The sequence below is a fragment of the Sander vitreus genome, chromosome 10 (assembly GCF_031162955.1).
Source record: "Sander vitreus isolate 19-12246 chromosome 10, sanVit1, whole genome shotgun sequence".
Taxonomy (NCBI): domain Eukaryota; kingdom Metazoa; phylum Chordata; class Actinopteri; order Perciformes; family Percidae; genus Sander; species Sander vitreus.
The window spans coordinates 17,713,691-17,733,013 of NC_135864.1; the positions used below are offsets into that span (position 1 = coordinate 17,713,691).

Below are 19,323 nucleotides of genomic sequence, written 5' to 3' on the forward strand. Positions count from 1 at the left end.
GTTACCAGATTGACATGAGACCAAAGGGCATCAACTCTTTAGTAAGACCCCTGAGAAAGCACAAAAATAATAACAGGTGATGGATATGTCAAAGGCCTCACCTCTAGAGGAGAGTCTGGTTCATCCAGGATGTTCTTTTCACTCTGTATCCGCTGCATCGTCCCTGTAGAACTGGGGTCCATTATCAGCACGTTCTGACTACCAGCTCTGCCGAACTTACAGTCACTCTTTCTGGAGTCAGTCGTCCTGCACACCTCGTAATTGTACACGTGTTGGAGAGTGCCTGTCCCCAACGTGTCTGAGTAACGTGGTGGATAATATGGAATCACAGGGAGATTGGAGTGATACAGGATGCGAGACTGTCTCCATCTGTAGATTTTCACTGATATAATAACCACTAAACACGTGATGAAGAGGAAGGAAACTACAGCCAAAGCCAACACTAAGTAAAAAGTCAGGTTGTCATTGTACTCCTTGTCGTGTGTAAAGTCAGCGAACTCAGACAGCACTTCCGGGAAGCTGTCCGCCACCGCCACGTTAACAATGACTATAGCTGAACGAGAGGGCTGCCCGTTGTCCTCCACTATAACTGTCAGTCTTTGTTTCACAGCATCTTTATCAGTGACTTGGCGGATAGTTCTTATTTCTCCATTCTGTAAGCCCACTTCAAACAGCGCCCTGTCTGTGGCTTTCTGCAGTTTATAGGAGAGCCAGGCATTCTGTCCAGAGTCCACATCAACAGCCACCACTTTAGTGACCAGATAGCCCACATCTGCTGAACGAGGCACCATTTCAGCCACCAGAGGGCCTCCAGTCTGGACTGGGTACAGAACCTGAGGAGGGTTGTCGTTCTGATCTTGAATATTTAATTTAACTGTGGCATTGCTGCTTAAAGGCGGGGAACCCCCATCCTGCCCTTTCACAAAAATATTTAGAGTTTTAATTTGCTCATAGTCAAATGATCGAACTGCCTGTATAACTCCACTTTCTGCGTTAACAGATATGTAAGTGGATATGGGGTTACCATTTAACTGAGTATCGATAAGCAGGTAAGACACTCGTGCGTTTTGACCCGAGTCAGAGTCGTGTGCTTTCACGGAAAACACAGACAATCCTGGGGAGTTATTCTCCATGACATTAGCTTCATAATAATTCTGTTCAAATACGGGGGCATTATCATTGACGTCGGATACACGAAGTGTTATTGTCTTGTCAGTGGAGAGTGGTGGGCTACCTTCATCCATAGCTTTGAAAGTTATATTGTATTCGGGATTATGTTCTCTGTCAAGGACACCGTTTGTTACCAGAGTATAATAATTCTTCAGAGAGGAGTGGATTGCAAAAGGGATACTGCCGTTTACGGAACAATCTACTTTTCCATTTTTGCCTGAATCAAGATCTTTAACGTTTATGATAGCAACAGTAGTCCCACTGGGAGAATCCTCAGCGACGGCACTAGAAAACGAGGTTAGTGTTATTACAGGTGCATTGTCATTTACATCCGTCACCTCAATTATTACATTTGTTGATGTGCTTTGTCCACCTTGATCTTTTGCCTGCACACCAATCTCATATATTTTATTCTCTTCATAATCAATCATACCGTTTACAGTTAAATCGCCGCTGTTTTCATCCAGATGAAATAGTCCAGCAACATTACTAGACATGCGATTAAAGTGGTATGTGACACGGCCATTCATCCCTTCATCTGCATCTGTTGCGCTTAAGCTCACCACTAAGGTTCCTTTTGCAACATTTTCTTTAACAGACGCCTTGACATTTGATTGCGTAAAAACCGGAGCATTGTCATTTGTGTCTCGGACAGTTACATGTATTTTTAGTGTCCCTGATCTTTGCGGTTCACCACCGTCGACAGCAGTTAGCGTGAGAAGCATATTTTCCTGTTTCTCACGGTCTAAAGTATTAGAAAGATACAACTGTGCATATTTATGACCATTTGGGCTGGACAAGACCTTAATATTGAAATGTGTTGTTGGGTGTAAGGTATAGCCGTGTAAAGCGTTGATGCCAACATCAGGGTCTGTGGCACTCTCTTGTAATATTTCGGTTCCTGGAAGAGCAGATTCTAGTATTTCAACACGCACTTCTTTCTCATGAAACACGGGTGCATTATCATTAACATCCAACACTTCTACTACAACGCTATGTAGTTGCATTGGATTCATCATAATCATTTCGAAATTGAAGCTACAGGGCGCTGTCTGCCCACATAGCTGCTCTCTATCTATTCTTTCTCCCACGACAAGAATCCCTTTGTCTGCATCGAGCCTAATATACTCGCTGCTATCGCTGCTAACAATTCGGGCACCGCCTGATATCAGTCTTTTAGCGTCGATACCTAAATCTTCAGCCACATTTCCTACAAAAGATCCCTTTCTCATCTCCTCTGGGACAGAGTAGCGGATCTGACAGACAGTCGCGTCAATGAGAAAAACAAGGATGAAGGCCCGTACTTGCCATGTATACGTGGGTTCACTGATGATAAAAGGCATATTCCCGAAGCAATCCACCCTACTCCACATAAAAGTATGTTGCAAAAAGCCGACCTATTACCCCGTATCGTCCTGCTGGTGTTTATAATCCACAGTGTGACAACAAATACATTAGTATAAAAATCATTGGTAAAAATGAAGACCGAATGTCCTGCTGTCCGCGATACACTGAGAGGAATGCTGTAGGTGTAGCTGCAGTTCAAAAGCTTCACGTGTTTAAAAGACCAACAGCGGCCCTTAGAGTCCGATATAAAAATAACAAGAGCTGTCACTAAAGAAAGAGCAAAAAAAACCCTTCTCTTTAAATAGAGGTTGAAAGTGTTAAGGAGCCAGCTGACGTTGTTTGTGTTTAAAAAATAGGTTTATTTCCATTTGTGCATTTATTCTGGATGTTGTGTTACAATGAAATGAAAATAACTAAATGTAGCGTATAGGTATATTACGGAACAGAAGCAATAAAGTGGGAGAGCAAAATGAAGAGCAGCCAGGAGACATGTTAACGGGAAACACTTTTTCAACGAAATATTTCATTTCTTCTCTCTCCACAAAAAAACCGTAGGCTAACAAACAACATGAATATTTTGTAGTTGCAAGACAGACAAAAACGCTGCCCATGCAGTATAGAAAACATTCCAGGTTGGTAGCACGCATCAGCATTAGAGTAGGCATTTTGTGTTGGTCATTTTCCTTACTGACTTTCTAACTTACTGGCTCAACTGTAAGAGGAGCTGTCCATCAATTGTGGTACTGAAAATGTCCTAGTAGCAGGCAGCTAAGCCATGAAAGAAATGATATGTTATGTAAAAATACACTAGAATTAATGCATTCCAAGTTTGTGAAGAATGATGGATTAAATAACCCACCTCTAGAGGAGAGTCTGGTTCATCCAGGATGCTCTTTTCACTCTGTATCCGCTGCATCGTCCCTGTAGAACTGGGGTCCATTATCAGCACGTTATGACTACCAGCTCTGCCGAATTTACAGTCACTCTTTCTGGAGTCAGTCGTCCTGCACACCTCGTAATTGTACACGTGTTGGAGAGTCCCTGTCCCCAAAGTGTCTGAGTAACGTGGTGGATAATATGGAATCACAGGGAGATTGGAGTGATACAGGATGCGAGACTGTCTCCATCTGTAGATTTTCACTGATATAATAACCACTAAACACGTGATGAAGAGGAAGGAAACTACAGCCAAAGCCAACACTAAGTAAAAAGTCAAGTTGTCATTGTACTCCTTGTCGTGTGTAAAGTCAGTGAACTCAGACAGCACTTCAGGGAAGCTGTCCGCCACCGCCACGTTAACAATGACTGTAGCTGAACGAGAGGGCTGCCCGTTGTCCTCCACTATAACAGTCAGTCTTTGTTTCACAGCATCTTTATCAGTGACTTGGCGGATAGTTCTTATTTCTCCATTCTGTAAGCCCACTTCAAACAGCGCCCTGTCTGTGGCTTTCTGCAGTTTATAGGAGAGCCAGGCATTCTGTCCAGAGTCCACATCAACAGCCACCACTTTAGTGACCAGATAGCCCACATCTGCTGAACGAGGCACCATTTCAGCCACTAGAGAGCCTCCAGTCTGGACTGGGTACAGAACCTGAGGAGGGTTGTCGTTCTGGTCCTGGATCAGTATTTTAACTGTAGCCACTGAACTCAGAGGAGGGGATCCAGCATCACGAGCAGTTACGTTAAATTCAAACCACTTGATTTGCTCATAATCAAACGACCTCACTGCATGAATGACACCATTCTCTGAATTTACTGACACTAACAAAGACACAGCTACCCCATTAATCTCTTTCTCTTCCAGAAAATAAGAAACCCGAGCGTTTTGGCCCCAGTCCGCATCTTTAGCACTGATAGTAAATACAGATAATCCAGGTGAGTTGTTCTCTGGTACAGTCTTACTATATTCTGATTGGTCAAATTTGGGTGGGCAGTCATTAACGTCAGACACTTTTACATTGATGTTTTTACTGCTAGTCAGAGGCGGAGAGCCTTGGTCAGAGACGGTTATGGTGATGTTATACTCAGAAATACTTTCTCTGTCTAAGACGTCTTCGGTGACTATAGTATAATATCCTGTTAATGAAGACTCGATTTTGAAAGGTATGTCAGAGTTAATGGAGCATTTGACAACACCGTTACCATCAGAGTCTTCGTCATCAACGTTGATGACAGCTATAGTTGTACCTGGAGGAGAATCCTCAGATATCGAGTTAGAATATGACATCAGCTGTATTGTAGGAACGTTGTCATTCTCGTCCATTATTTGAATAACAACTTTGCACGTATCTAAATGTCCCCCGTGGTCACTAGCCTTAACGTTTAACTGATGAGTCTTAGATTTTTCAAAATCTAGTTTACCTGCAACTTTAATCTCTCCAGTTTTAACATTTACTTCAAAAAGCTGCTTCGCCTCTCTGGCGACATGAGCTATAGAAAATGTCACCTCGCCATTGACTCCTTTATCTGCGTCACTTGCACTAACAGTGGTTACCACTGTTCCTTCAGGAGAATTCTCCTGGACATCTGCTTTATAAACAGGCTGGCTGCAAACTGGCGCATTATCGTTAGCATCTAGCACAGTGATATGAATACGCACTGTCCCTGATCTGTGTGGCTCCCCTCCATCTGAAGCAATCAGCACGAGTGTGTGAGTCTCCTCTTTCTCTCGGTCTAACGGGTTTTGTAAAATTATTTCGATAAACTTCCCCCCTTGAGACTGGCTCTGTACTTCTAATTTGAAATAATCTGAGGGTCTAAGTGTGTATTTTTGAATATCATTAATACCAACATCAGGGTCGTCTGCACTCTCCAAAGAGAAACGAGTCCCTGATGCAGCATTTTCAACTATTTTCAAATTGATTTCATCTTTTGGAAATGACGGACTGTTATCGTTTATGTCTATTACCTCCACTGTTACCCGATAAAGCTGGATTGGATTTTCTAAAATTACCTCGAAACTGAAGCTACAGGGCGTCGTCTTTCCACACAGCTCTTCTCGGTCGATTCGCTCTTTAATAACAAGGGTGCCTTTGTCTCGGTTTAAATCAACATACTGTCGGCTTCCTTTTGTAATAATTCGAGCTTTACCTGATATGAGCCTCGCCACATCCAAGCCTAAATCTTTTGCAATGTTTCCAACAAAAGACCCTTCTGCCTGCTCCTCTGGTACGGAATACCGAGCCTGTCCAGTAACTGAGCTCAGCTTGAAAAGACAAAGAATGACAAACAGTGTTTGCCATCGGCCTCTGCGAGCGGTTATCCACATACACGCCATCATAAATCCAGAGGAACAGACGCAGTATTCTCTTTCAATGCAAAACTGATGTGATGAAATCCATGAATTGAAAATGTAAGGGTTTTTAAGCAGAGGAAGTCCACAAGAAATACTTCACTTTAAACCTTCACGGGCCAGACCGTCTTCTCCCCAAGCAGTAAAACACTGAAGGGAATTAAAGGGGTGGACCGCTGCACTGTTACTTGGACAGTTAGTCAGCGATGTATCAACAGCGGCGCTCAGAGCCCATCCACGGTAATGTATGTGGTGTGAAATTATTAGGAACACTATTAATATTGCATTCAAAGCTCATGGATACATATTGATGTATGTGATATCACTACTGACTTTAAAAACAAATAATTTAGTGTCATAAAATGTGTAGGACACTTTCTATCTCAAATGTTAAGAAACGTGACCAATTATGATGCATTAATAATACTAATAATAATACAAATATTAATAATGATAATAATAATAAAAGTAATATTATTATTATTTGCAGTAGTATTCTTAGAATTTTTTTCAGACGGTAGCATTTCTGAACAGAACTTATGAGGAAATTGGAAAGTTTTTAAGGCAGAAAGCACTTTCAGATAAGAAAGAGCTGTCCACATTGTGGTGCTGAAATGAATCTAGAGCACTTGTTTTGGGTTAAACTGTAACCAGCTACCTCTTGCAATATACACTTAATTTCAGAGAAACAATGTTTGAAGAAGTAAAGACTTTGCGCATTGCACCTCACCTCTAGAGGAGAGTCTGGATCATCCAGGATGCTCTTTTCATTCTGTATCCGCTGCATCGTCCCTGTAGAACTGGGGTCCATTATCAGCACGTTCTGACTACCAGCTCTGCCGAACTTACAGTCACTCTTTCTGGAGTCAGTCGTCCTGCACACCTCGTAATTATACACGTGTTGGAGAGTCCCTGTCCCCAAAGTGTCTGAGTAACGTGGTGGATAATATGGAATCACAGGGAGATTGGAGTGATACAGGATGCGAGACTGTCTCCATCTGTAGATTTTTACTGATATAATAACCACTAAACACGTGATGAAGAGGAAAGAAACTACAGCCAAAGCCAACACTAAGTAAAAAGTCAGGTTGTCATTGTACTCCTTGTCGTGTGTAAAGTCAGTGAACTCAGACAGCACTTCAGGGAAGCTGTCCGCCACCGCCACGTTAACAATGACTGTAGCTGAACGAGAGGGCTGCCCGTTGTCCTCCACTATAACTGTCAGTCTTTGTTTCACAGCATCTTTATCAGTGACTTGGCGGATAGTTCTTATTTCTCCGTTCTGTAAGCCCACTTCAAACAGCGCCCTGTCTGTGGCTTTCTGCAGTTTATAGGAGAGCCAGGCATTCTGTCCAGAGTCCACATCAACAGCCACCACTTTAGTGACCAGATAGCCCACATCTGCTGAACGAGGCACCATTTCAGCCACCAGAGAGCCTCCAGTCTGGACTGGGTACAGAACCTGAGGAGGGTTGTCGTTCTGGTCCTGGATCAGTATTTTCACAGTCACATTGCTACTGAGTGGAGGAGAGCCTCCATCCTGCGCTTTTACTACAATCTGAAGCTGTTTAATTTGCTCATAATCAAAAGAACGAACCGCGGTAAAAACTCCAGTTTCAGAGTTTAAAGACACATAAGTAGAAACTGGACTACCACTGACTTGGGTATCCTCTAAAAGATACGAGATTCTGGCGTTTTGATTCCAATCAGAGTCCCGCGCGCTGACCGCAAATATGGAAATTCCAGGGGAATTATTCTCTGTGATGTAAGCAGAATAGCTGTTTTTATCAAATAATGGTGCGTTGTCGTTTACGTCAGAGATTTTAAGATGTAATTTTGTTGAGCTAGAAAGAGGTGGAGACCCTAAATCAGTGGCTATTATTGTTATATTATATTCTGAGACGGATTCTCTATCAAAATGTTGATCTGAGATCAAATTGTAATAGTTTGTTAGAGATGACTCGATCTTAAAGGGAAGTTTGCCATCTATGGAACATTTTATTTGCCCATTTTTGTCAGAATCTGCATCTTTTATATTCAAAATAGCAACTGTTGTATCAGTAGGTGCATCCTCAGATACGGGGCTAGAAAATGACATAATATTTATAACTGGTGCATTGTCATTGACATCAACAACATCTAATATAATTTTACTGGTCCCAGTTAGGCCACCTTGATCCTTTGCCTCGACTCTCACCTCATATTTTCTGTCTTTTTCATAATCTATCTGACCAGACACAGAAACTGTGCCGGTGTTTTCATCAATAGTGAATATATTTCCTGCACTTCCTTTCGTCTTAGACAAACTGTAAGTAATGAGTCCATTTGAACCACTGTCGGCGTCTGTAGCATTTACTGTAATGATACTGGAGCCTGTCGTTGTGTTTTCCATCACAGATGCTTTATACACCGATTGGTTAAAAACGGGAACATTGTCGTTGGCATCTAACACAGTGATATCTATATTTACTGTACCAGATCTCTGTGGTGTTCCTCCGTCAACTGCGATTAGTTTTAAGGACAGATGGGGATGTTTCTCTCTGTCTAAAGACCTCTGGAGCACCATTTCAACATATTTACCTCCATCTGGATTTGCATGTTGCTTCAAAATGAAATTGTCGTTTGGTGATAAAATATAATCCTGCAACGCGTTTTGACCAACATCCAGATCATCTGCACTCTGCAGTGGAAACTGCACTCCAACTGCAGCTGATTCGCCGATATCGAGGCTGATAGGTTTTTCTTTATTTGGGAAGACGGGAGCATGATCATTTATATCCAAAACCTCAACAGTTATTCTGTGCAGTTCCATCGGGTTTTCTAAAATCACCTCAAAGCTGAAGCTACATGGCGTTACGTCTCCACAAAGCTGCTCTCGGTCTATTCTCTCATTCACGACTAGAATCCCTTTGTCTGTCTTCAGCTCGGTGTAGTGAATGTTTTCTCCGGTCACGATACGGGCCCGCCCAGAACGGAGCCTTTTCAGATCCAAACCAAGGTCTTGCGCTACATTACCAATGAAAGAGCCTTTCTTCATCTCCTCTGGTATAGAATAACGAATCTGGCCACCTACCATGTTAACCACATGAAGCAGAAACATCAGCAGTCCTATTTGCCGTCGCAATCCATAAAACAATGGCCATCTTGCGCATATGTAGGTGAGAGATCCTCGAGTTGACATTATGGCAAAAAAGAATAATAAAAAAAAAAAAAAACTGTATCCAGTTGATATGGCGATAAAGCTGGTTCTGATTTATCCGTTTCCTATTTATAACTAAAAACGTCTTCAATCTTTAAATGCAAGTCTGCGAGACCATGGTCTCTCTTACGTGCCATAAACCTCGACAAAACACAGAGAGCCTTCTTCACTGTATAGTCAGTCGGGGATGGACTAAATGACGACATAACACAGAAAATATTTTACTGACCAACAGCGTCCCTTAGAGTCTAAAAGAGAAACATGAAATGAGGCAACAAAACAGCAGTACTGTAACACTATAAAATAGACTGATATAACTAGCAGGTCTCTATTGTAAAAATCACGGTTAATTTTCAAGACATTATTTGTAAATGAAAACAAATTTTAATATCTAAATAACTGCCTAAAAAGCAGACGATGACTTGTAACAACGACCTGTAGAAGGTAAAATGAAAATATTGTTTTCATTATGTAACTACAGCAATGCGTCTCTACAACAATGCATTATCTTACAAGGTGCTGAAAACATTAAGAGTAATAAAATAACTATGCTGTCTCCAATGCACTATTAATATGTAACACTTCTGTGTAGGGATTTTTAAAGAGTTAAATGCGTTGCCCAAAAGCTAAAGTGTGAATTCCACATACTGCAGCGAACGATCAGGATGTGGAGGTGTGACAGATATGTTTAACATCCTTTAACATCAGAGGTTATGGATTCGTGTTCTGTTTTTTGGGATTGCTAAACGGCGAGATTTTTCTGGATTAATAGAGACAACAAATTCTACTCAACATTTACGAAGTTCTTTTAACAGCTCAACCTAAACCATGCTCTCACCATACTTTAAACACGCGGATATATTATATTAACAAAATGGAGAGATGAAAAGAAAGTTGACATTATGACTATGACTATTATTTAGGCTTTATTACAGCAAATGTAATACAAATTGTTTTTGTAGGGATACGTTTTGACAGCGAGGATAAATGCTGTCGTGTTAAACCGGAATTCCTATCAATTGATACAACACGACTGAGATGCTCTCCACGGTGCAATAAATAAAAGGACACAGAATATAGACGAAGTTAAATTCTTTAACTGACCTCTAGAGGAGAGTCTGGTTCATCCAGGATGCTCTTTTCACTCTGTATCCGCTGCATCGTCCCTGTAGAACTGGGGTCCATTATCAGCACGTTCTGACTACCAGCTCTGCCGAACTTACAGTCACTCTTTCTGGAGTCAGTCGTCCTGCACACCTCGTAATTGTACACGTGTTGGAGAGTCCCTGTCCCCAAAGTGTCTGAGTAACGTGGTGGATAATATGGAATCACAGGGAGATTGGAGTGATACAGGATGCGAGACTGTCTCCATCTGTAGATTTTCACTGATATAATAACCACTAAACACGTGATGAAGAGGAAGGAAACTACAGCCAAAGCCAACACTAAGTAAAAAGTCAGGTTGTCATTGTACTCCTTGTCGTGTGTAAAGTCAGTGAACTCAGACATCACTTCAGGGAAGCTGTCCGCCACCGCCACGTTAACAATGACTGTAGCTGAACGAGAGGGTTGCCCGTTGTCCTCCACTATAACAGTCAGTCTTTGTTTCACAACATCTTTATCAGTGACTTGGCGGATAGTTCTTATTTCTCCATTCTGTAAGCCCACTTCAAAAAGCGCCCTGTCTGTAGCTTTCTGCAGTTTATAGGAGAGCCAGGCATTCTGTCCAGAGTCCACATCAACAGCCACCACTTTAGTGACCAGATAGCCCACATCTGCTGAACGAGGCACCATTTCAGCCACTAGAGAGCCTCCAGTCTGGACTGGGTACAGAACCTGAGGAGGGTTGTCGTTCTGGTCCTGGATCAGTATTTTAACTGTAGCCACTGAACTCAGAGGAGGGGATCCAGCATCACGAGCAGTTACGTTAAATTCAAACCACTTGATTTGCTCATAATCAAACGACCTCACTGCATGAATGACACCATTCTCTGAATTTACTGACACTAACGAAGACACAGCTATCCCATGAATCTCTTTCTCTTCCAGAAAATAAGAAACCCGAGCGTTGTGGCCCCAGTCTGCATCTTTAGCACTGATAGTAAATACAGATAATCCAGGTGAGTTGTTCTCTGGTACAGTCTTGCTATATTCTGATTGGTCAAATTTGGGTGGGCTGTCATTGACGTCAGACACTTTTACATTGATGTTTTTACTGCTAGTCAGAGGCGGAGAGCCTTGGTCAGAGACGGTTATGGTGATGTTATACTCAGAAATACTTTCTCTGTCTAAGACGTCTTCGGTGACTATAGTATAATATCCTGTTAATGAAGACTCGATTTTGAAAGGTATGTCAGAGTTAATGGAGCATTTGACAACACCGTTACCATCAGAGTCTTCGTCATCAACGTTGATGACAGCTATAGTTGTACCTGGAGGAGAATCCTCAGATAACGAGTTAGAAAATGACATCAGCTGTATTGTAGGAACGTTGTCATTCTCGTCAATTATTTGAATAACAACTTTGCACGTATCTGAGTGTGCCCCGTGGTCACTAGCCTTAACGTTTACCTGATATGTCTTAGATTTTTCAAAATCTAGTTTACCTGTAACTTTAATCTCTCCAGTTTTAACATTTACTTCAAAAAGCTGCTTCGCCTCTCTGGCGACATGAGCTATAGAAAATGTCACCTCGCCATTGACTCCTTTATCTGCGTCACTTGCACTAACAGTGGTTACCACTGTTCCTTCAGGAGAATTCTCCTGGACATCTGCTTTATAAACAGACTGGCTGCACACTGGCGCATTATCGTTAGCATCTAGCACAGTGATATGAATACGCACTGTCCCTGATCTGTGTGGCTCCCCTCCATCTGAAGCAATCAGCACGAGTGTGTGAGTCTCCTCTTTCTCTCGGTCTAACGGGTTTTGTAAAACCATTTCGATGAATTTTGCTCCATCAGGCTGGCTCTGTACTTCTAATTTGAAATGATGTGAAGGTTTAAGCAGGTATTTTTGAATATCATTAATACCGACATCGGGGTCGTCTGCACTCTCTAGACCGAAACGAGACCCTGATGCAACACTTTCCACTATTTTCAAATTGATTTCATCCTTTTGAAACGACGGACTGTTATCGTTTATGTCTATTACCTCCACTGTTACCCGATAAAGCTGGATTGGATTTTCTAAAATTACCTCGAAACTGAAGCTACAGGGCGTCGTCTTTCCACACAGCTCTTCTCGGTCGATTCGCTCTTTAATAACAAGGGTGCCTTTGTCTCGGTTTAAATCAACATACTGTCGGCTTCCTTTTGTAATAATTCGAGCTTTACCTGATATGAGCCTCGCCACATCCAAGCCTAAATCTCTAGCAATGTTTCCAACAAAAGACCCTTCTGCCTGCTCCTCTGGTACGGAATACCGAGCCTGTCCAGTAACTGAGCTCAGCTTGAAAAGACAAAGAATGACAAACAGTGTTTGCCATCGGCCTCTGCGAGCGGTTGTCCACATACACGCCATCATAAATCCCCAGAGGAAAAGAAGTATTAATAGCTTTCAATGCAAAACTGATGTATTCAAATCCATCAATTGAAAATCTAATGGTGTTTTTAGCAGAGGAAAGTCCACAATAAATCCTTGAGTTTAAACCTTCACGGGCCAGACCGTCTTCACTCCAAGCAGAAAAACACTGAAGGGAATTAAAGGGGTGGACCGCTGCACTGTTACTTGGACAGTTAGTCAGCGATGTATCAACAGCGGCGCTCAGAGCCCATCCACGGTAATGTATGTGGTGTGAAATTATTAGGAACACTTTCAACGTTGTACTTAAAGCTTATGGATTAATATTGATGTCTGTATATCATGGCTACTGACTTAATAAAATAATAATGCCATGTCATAAATTGTGTAGGTTACTTGATATTTGTAAATTTTGAGAAACCTGCCCAATTAGGGTGCATTGATACTACTACTACTACTACTACTACTACTACTACTACTAATAACAATAATAATAATAATAATAATACAAATAATACAAATAAGAAGACAAATATGATTATTATTATTAGTATCTATTGTGTACGAGTATTCTTAGTAGTAATAGTAGTAGAAGTGTTTTCAGACGGTAGCATTTCTTAACAGAAAGTTATGAGGAAGGTGGAAAGTTTTCAAGCCAGAAAGCACTTTCAGATAAATAAAAAAAAGAGGAGCTGTCCACATTGTGGTGCTGAAATTAATCGAGAGCACTTGTTTTCAGTTAAACTGTAATCAAGCTACCTATTGCAAAATACACTTAATTTAAGAGAAACAATGTTTGAAGAAGTAAAGACTTTGCGTATTGCACCTCACCTCTAGAGGAGAGTCTGGTTCATCCAGGATGCTCTTTTCACTCTGTATCCGCTGCATCGTCCCTGTAGAACTGGGGTCCATTATCAGCACGTTCTGACTACCAGCTCTGCCGAACTTACAGTCACTCTTTCTGGAGTCAGTCGTCCTGCACACCTCGTAATTGTACACGTGTTGGAGAGTCCCTGTCCCCAAAGTGTCTGAGTAACGTGGTGGATAATATGGAATCACAGGGAGATTGGAGTGATACAGGATGCGAGACTGTCTCCATCTGTAGATTTTCACTGATATAATAACCACTAAACACGTGATGAAGAGAAAGGAAACTACAGCCAAAGCCAACACTAAGTAAAAAGTCAGGTTGTCATTGTACTCCTTGTCGTGTGTAAAGTCAGTGAACTCAGACAGCACTTCAGGGAAGCTGTCCGCCACCGCCACGTTAACAATGACTGTAGCTGAACGAGAGGGCTGCCCGTTGTCCTCCACTATAACAGTCAGTCTTTGTTTTACAGCATCTTTATCAGTTACTTGCCGGATAGTTCTTATTTCTCCATTCTGTAAGCCCACTTCAAACAGCGCCCTGTCTGTGGCTTTCTGCAGTTTATAGGAGAGCCAGGCATTCTGTCCAGAGTCCACATCAACAGCCACCACTTTAGTGACCAGATAGCCCACATCTGCTGAACGAGGCACCATTTCAGCCACTAGAGAGCCTCCAGTCTGGACTGGGTACAGAACCTGAGGAGGGTTGTCGTTCTGGTCCTGGATCAGTATTTTAACTGTAGCCACTGAACTCAGAGGAGGGGATCCAGCATCACGAGCAGTTACGTTAAATTCAAACCACTTGATTTGCTCATAATCAAACGACCTCACTGCATGAATGACACCATTCTCTGAATTTACTGACACTAACAAAGACACAGCTACCCCATTAATCTCTTTCTCTTCCAGAAAATAAGAAACCCGAGCGTTTTGGCCCCAGTCTGCATCTTCAGCACTGATAGTAAATACAGATAATCCAGGTGAGTTGTTCTCTGGTACAGTCTTACTATATTCTGATTGGTCAAATTTGGGTGGGCTGTCATTAACGTCAGACACTTTTACATTGATGTTTTTACTGCTAGTCAGAGGCGGAGAGCCTTGGTCAGAGACGGTTATGGTGATGTTATACTCAGAAATACTTTCTCTGTCTAAAGACGTCTTCGGTGACTATAGTATAATATCCTGTTAATGAAGACTCGATTTTGAAAGGTATGTCAGAGTTAATGGAGCATTTGACAACACCGTTACCATCAGAGTCTTCGTCATCAACGTTGATGACAGCTATAGTTGTACCTGGAGGAGAATCCTCAGATATCGAGTTAGAAAATGACATCAGCTGTATTGTAGGAACGTTGTCATTCTCGTCCATTATTTGAATAACAACTTTGCACGTATCTAAATGTCCCCCGTGGTCACTAGCCTTAACGTTTAACTGATATGTTTTAGACTTTTCAAAATCTAGTTTACCTGTAACTTTAATCTCTCCAGTTTTAACATTTACTTCAAAAAGCTGCTTCGCCTCTCTGGCGACATGAGCTATAGAAAATGTCACCTCGCCATTGACTCCTTTATCTGCGTCACTTGCACTAACAGTGGTTACCACTGTTCCTTCAGGAGAATTCTCCTGGACATCTGCTTTATAAACAGGCTGGCTGCAAACTGGCGCATTATCGTTAGCATCTAGCACAGTGATATGAATACGCACTGTCCCTGATCTGTGTGGCTCCCCTCCATCTGAAGCAATCAGCACGAGTGTGTGAGTCTCCTCTTTCTCTCGGTCTAACGGGTTTTGTAAAACCATTTCGATGAATTTTGCTCCATCAGGCTGGCTCTGTACTTCTAATTTGAAATTATCTGAAGGTTTAAGCAGGTATTTTTGAATATCATTAATACCAACATCGGGGTCCTCTGCACTCTCTAGACCGAAACGAGACCCTGATGCAACACTTTCAATTATTTTCAAATTGATTTCATCCTTTTGGAAACGACGGACTGTTATCGTTTATGTCTATTACCTCCACTGTTACCCGATAAAGCTGGATTGGATTTTCTAAAATTACCTCGAAACTGAAGCTACAGGGCGTCGTCTTTCCACACAGCTCTTCTCGGTCGATTCGCTCTTTAATAACAAGGGTGCCTTTGTCTCGGTTTAAATCAACATACTGTCGGCTTCCTTTTGTAATAATACGAGCTTTACCTGATATGAGCCTCGCCACATCCAAGCCTAAATCTTTTGCAATGTTTCCAACAAAAGAACCTTCTGCCTGCTCCTCTGGTACGGAATACCGAGCCTGTCCAGTAACTGAGCTCAGCTTGAAAAGACAAAGAATGACAAACAGTGTTTGCCATCGGCCTCTGCGAGCGGTTATCCACATACACGCCATCATGAATCCAGAGGAACAGACGCAGTATTCTCTTTCAATGCAAAACTGATGTGATGAAATCCATGAATTGAAAATGTAAGGGTTTTTAAGCAGAGGAAGTCCACAAGAAATACTTCACTTTAAACCTTCACGGGCCAGACCGTCTTCTCCCCAAGCAGTAAAACACTGAAGGGAATTAAAGGGGTGGACCGCTGCACTGTTACTTGGACAGTTAGTCAGCGATGTATCAACAGCGGCGCTCAGAGCCCATCCACGGTAATGTATGCGTGTGCACATTATTAAAAACACTTTAGATGTTATATTCAAGCTTATGGAATAATATTGCTGTCTATAATATTATGGCTACTGATAACTTGTTTAGGGCACTCTATATTTTCAAATGTTGAGAAACGTGCACAATTAGGTTGCATTAGTAATAATAATAATAAATATTAAGAAAACAATAACAGAAATTTAAGTATTGTTTGCAGTAGAACTTTAGTAGTAGAAGTATTTTCAGACGGTAGCATTATTAAACAGAAGTTATGATGAAAGTGGAAAGTTTTCAAGGCAGAAAGCACTTTCAGATGAAATGAGCTGTCCACACTGTGGTGCTGAAACGAACAGAGAGCACTTGTTTTCGGTTAAACTGTAACCAGCTTCCTATTGCAATATACACTTCATTTCACAGAAACAATGTTTGAATAGGTAATGACTTTTCGTATTGCACCTCACCTCTAGAGGAGAGTCTGGTTCATCCAGGATGCTCTTTTCACTCTGTATCCGCTGCATCGTCCCTGTAGAACTGGGGTCCATTATCAGCACGTTCTGACTACCAGCTCTGCCGAACTTACAGTCACTCTTTCTGGAGTCAGTCGTCCTGCACACCTCGTAATTGTACACGTGTTGGAGAGTCCCTGTCCCCAAAGTATCTGAGTAACGTGGTGGATAATATGGAATCACAGGGAGATTGGAGTGATACAGGATGCGAGACTGTCTCCATCTGTAGATTTTCACTGATATAATAACCACTAAACACGTGATGAAGAGGAAAGAAACTACAGCCAAAGCCAACACTAAGTAAAAAGTCAGGTTGTCATTGTACTCCTTGTCGTGTGTAAAGTCAGTGAATTCAGACAGCACTTCAGGGAAGCTGTCCGCCACCGCCACGTTAACAATGACTGTAGCTGAACGAGAGGGCTGCCCGTTGTCCTCCACTATAACGGTCAGTCTTTGTTTCACAGCATCTTTATCAGTGACTTGGCGGATAGTTCTTATTTCTCCATTCTGTAAGCCCACTTCAAACAGCGCCCTGTCTGTGACTTTCTGCAGTTTATAGGAGAGCCAGGCATTCTGTCCAGAGTCCACATCAACAGCTACCACTTTAGTGACCAGATAGCCCACATCTGCTGAACGAGGCACCATTTCAGCCACCAGAGAGCCTCCAGTCTGGACTGGGTACAGAACCTGAGGAGGGTTGTCATTCTGGTCCTGGATCAGTATTTTTACAGTCACATTGCTACTGAGTGGAGGAGAGCCTCCATCCTGCGCTTTGATAACGAAAATCAGCTGTTTGATTTGCTCATAATCAAATGAGCGCACTACGTGTATCATTCCGGTGTTTGCATTTATAGAAACATATTCAGAAACTGGAGATCCGCCGATATTAGCATCTTCCAGAATATAAGATATCCGGGCGTTTTGGTTTTCATCAGGATCTTTAGCACTAACAGTTAGAACAGAAACGCCTGGAGAGTTATTCTCTGCAATAAACGCATTGTAAACACCTTGTGAAAACACCGGAGCATTATCGTTCACATCAGAGACCTTTAAATGAAAGGTTCGTTTTGTTGAGAGAGGAGGCATTCCTGCATCTGTCGCAACAACAGTGATGTTATATTCTGAAACAGTTTCACGATCTAATGCAGTATCTGTTACCAAGGTGTAGTAATTTCTTAAATTAGATTTAATCTTGAAAGGTACATTTTTTTCAATCCTACAGTTTACTTGTCCGTTATCACCTGAATCCAAGTCTTTTACATTTATGATGCCAATGGTTCTACCAGAAGGGGAATCTTCTGGCAGAGGACTAGTGAATGACATCACGCTTATAGTAGGGGCGTTGTCATTTACATCAGTTACTTCAATTATCACTTTACTTGAATCTGTCAAACCCCCCTGATCTTTTGCATCGATTCTCAGTTCGTACTTTTTATCTTTTTCATAATCAACAGAACCTGCTATTAAAATGACACCAGCTTTTTCATCTACTGTGAACAAATCACTGAGGCCATTGCTGAGATCTGACAAATAATACGTTACAATACTATTTGACCCGAAATCTGCGTCACTAGCATTAACAGTGGTAACGTAAGTATCTCTGGGAGAGTTTTCCATTACTGCAGCTTTGTACACCGACTGATTAAAAACAGGCGCATTATCATTGACATCAAGAACAGTGATATCTATATTTACTGTACCAGATCTCTGCGGAGTCCCCCCGTCTACAGCTATGAGCTTTAAAGATAGATTAGCATTCGTCTCTCTGTCTAATGGCTTCTGAAGCACCATCTCTGCATATTTTTTTCCATCAACATTGGAGTTTTGTTTCAGAACAAAATTCTCATTCTCGGTCAAAAAATATTCTCTGAGTCCATTGACACCCACATCTGGGTCTTCTGCACTTGTCAATGGAAATCGAGCGCCAGTATTAGCTATTTCGCTGATTTCAAAATTGATGCTATTTCTTTTGAACGTGGGCGAATGATCATTTATGTCTGTTATTTCAACTGTAATTTGATGTAACTCCATTGGGTTTTCTAGAATCACCTCGAAGCTGAAACTACACGGCGTAACGTCTCCACAAATCTGCTCCCTGTCCATTCTCTCTTTCACGACTAAAATCCCTTTGTCTGTCTTCAGCTCAGTATACTGGATGCTTTCTCCGGTCACGATACGGGCCCGACCAGAACGAAGCCTTTTCAGATCCAAACCAAGGTCCTGTGCTACATTACCGATTAGGGAGCCTTTCTTCATCTCCTCTGGGATTGAATAACGGATATGTCCGCTGACCATGTGGTTAAGATAAAAAACAAAGAACAGAAGCTTCCAATTCTGTCCGCAGCCAAAGCGCCATTTAACGCACCGGGAGTAGGGTTTTATTCCACATGCCATAGCAAAACAAAATATGCTCAACGATCCAAGCACGATATGTGTTCCAAGAAACACTGAACGTACGTCTGAAGAAAAATGATGTCCACTTGTCAGTTTACCGTATATACCTGAATTGACATAGTAATTAATACATCTCTGTTTTCCTCGAATGCCAGCCCACAGTGCAGACTACCTCTTTTTCTCTCATAAGACACGGTGGTTAGGGAGGGGACTCTGTGGTCATTTTGTAGAGAATGTGTTGGATTGACCAACAGCGTCCCTTAGAGTTCAAAATCAGAAACACAATATAAAACTACTTCTGGAAATATTAGGTGGTTAATTAAATTTGATTAGTGGATAATCAAAATAATATAAAAAATATAAACACAATATTCCTCAAAAGAACAATA

General features: G+C 41.8%; 5 protein-coding genes and 1 pseudogene across 10 annotated transcripts in view; all 6 read right to left on the reverse strand.

Moving 5' to 3' along the window:
- Positions 1 to 19,323, reverse strand: part of LOC144524403 (protocadherin gamma-C5-like) — a 190,213-nt gene that overhangs the window by 99,192 nt on the left and 71,698 nt on the right. The window lies entirely within an intron of this gene.
- LOC144524854 (protocadherin gamma-A10-like) lies at positions 39 to 2,670 on the reverse strand. The gene is made up of 2 exons (XM_078261368.1): positions 2,149 to 2,670; positions 39 to 885 (listed from the first exon to the last, which is right to left on the reverse strand). Exons 1-2 carry the CDS (start codon positions 2,541 to 2,543, stop codon positions 39 to 41), a joined length of 1,242 nt encoding a protein of 413 aa, XP_078117494.1. The 5' UTR covers positions 2,544 to 2,670.
- On the reverse strand, positions 2,571 to 9,170 carry LOC144524855 (uncharacterized). Its single transcript, XM_078261369.1, has 3 exons — positions 6,535 to 9,170; positions 3,377 to 5,906; positions 2,571 to 2,585 (listed from the first exon to the last, which is right to left on the reverse strand). The coding sequence occupies exons 1-3, from the start codon at positions 8,988 to 8,990 to the stop codon at positions 2,571 to 2,573; spliced, it is 5,001 nt and encodes a 1,666-aa protein (XP_078117495.1). The 5' UTR covers positions 8,991 to 9,170.
- On the reverse strand, positions 10,104 to 12,668 carry LOC144524856 (protocadherin gamma-A11-like). The gene has a single exon (XM_078261370.1). The coding sequence runs from the start codon at positions 12,531 to 12,533 to the stop codon at positions 10,104 to 10,106; it is 2,430 nt and encodes an 809-aa protein (XP_078117496.1). The 5' UTR covers positions 12,534 to 12,668.
- On the reverse strand, positions 13,311 to 15,918 carry LOC144524857 (protocadherin gamma-A10 pseudogene; annotated as a pseudogene).
- LOC144524858 (protocadherin gamma-A7-like) lies at positions 16,344 to 19,072 on the reverse strand. The gene is made up of 3 exons (XM_078261372.1): positions 18,559 to 19,072; positions 16,491 to 17,271; positions 16,344 to 16,374 (listed from the first exon to the last, which is right to left on the reverse strand). Exons 1-3 carry the CDS (start codon positions 18,932 to 18,934, stop codon positions 16,344 to 16,346), a joined length of 1,188 nt encoding a protein of 395 aa, XP_078117498.1. The 5' UTR covers positions 18,935 to 19,072.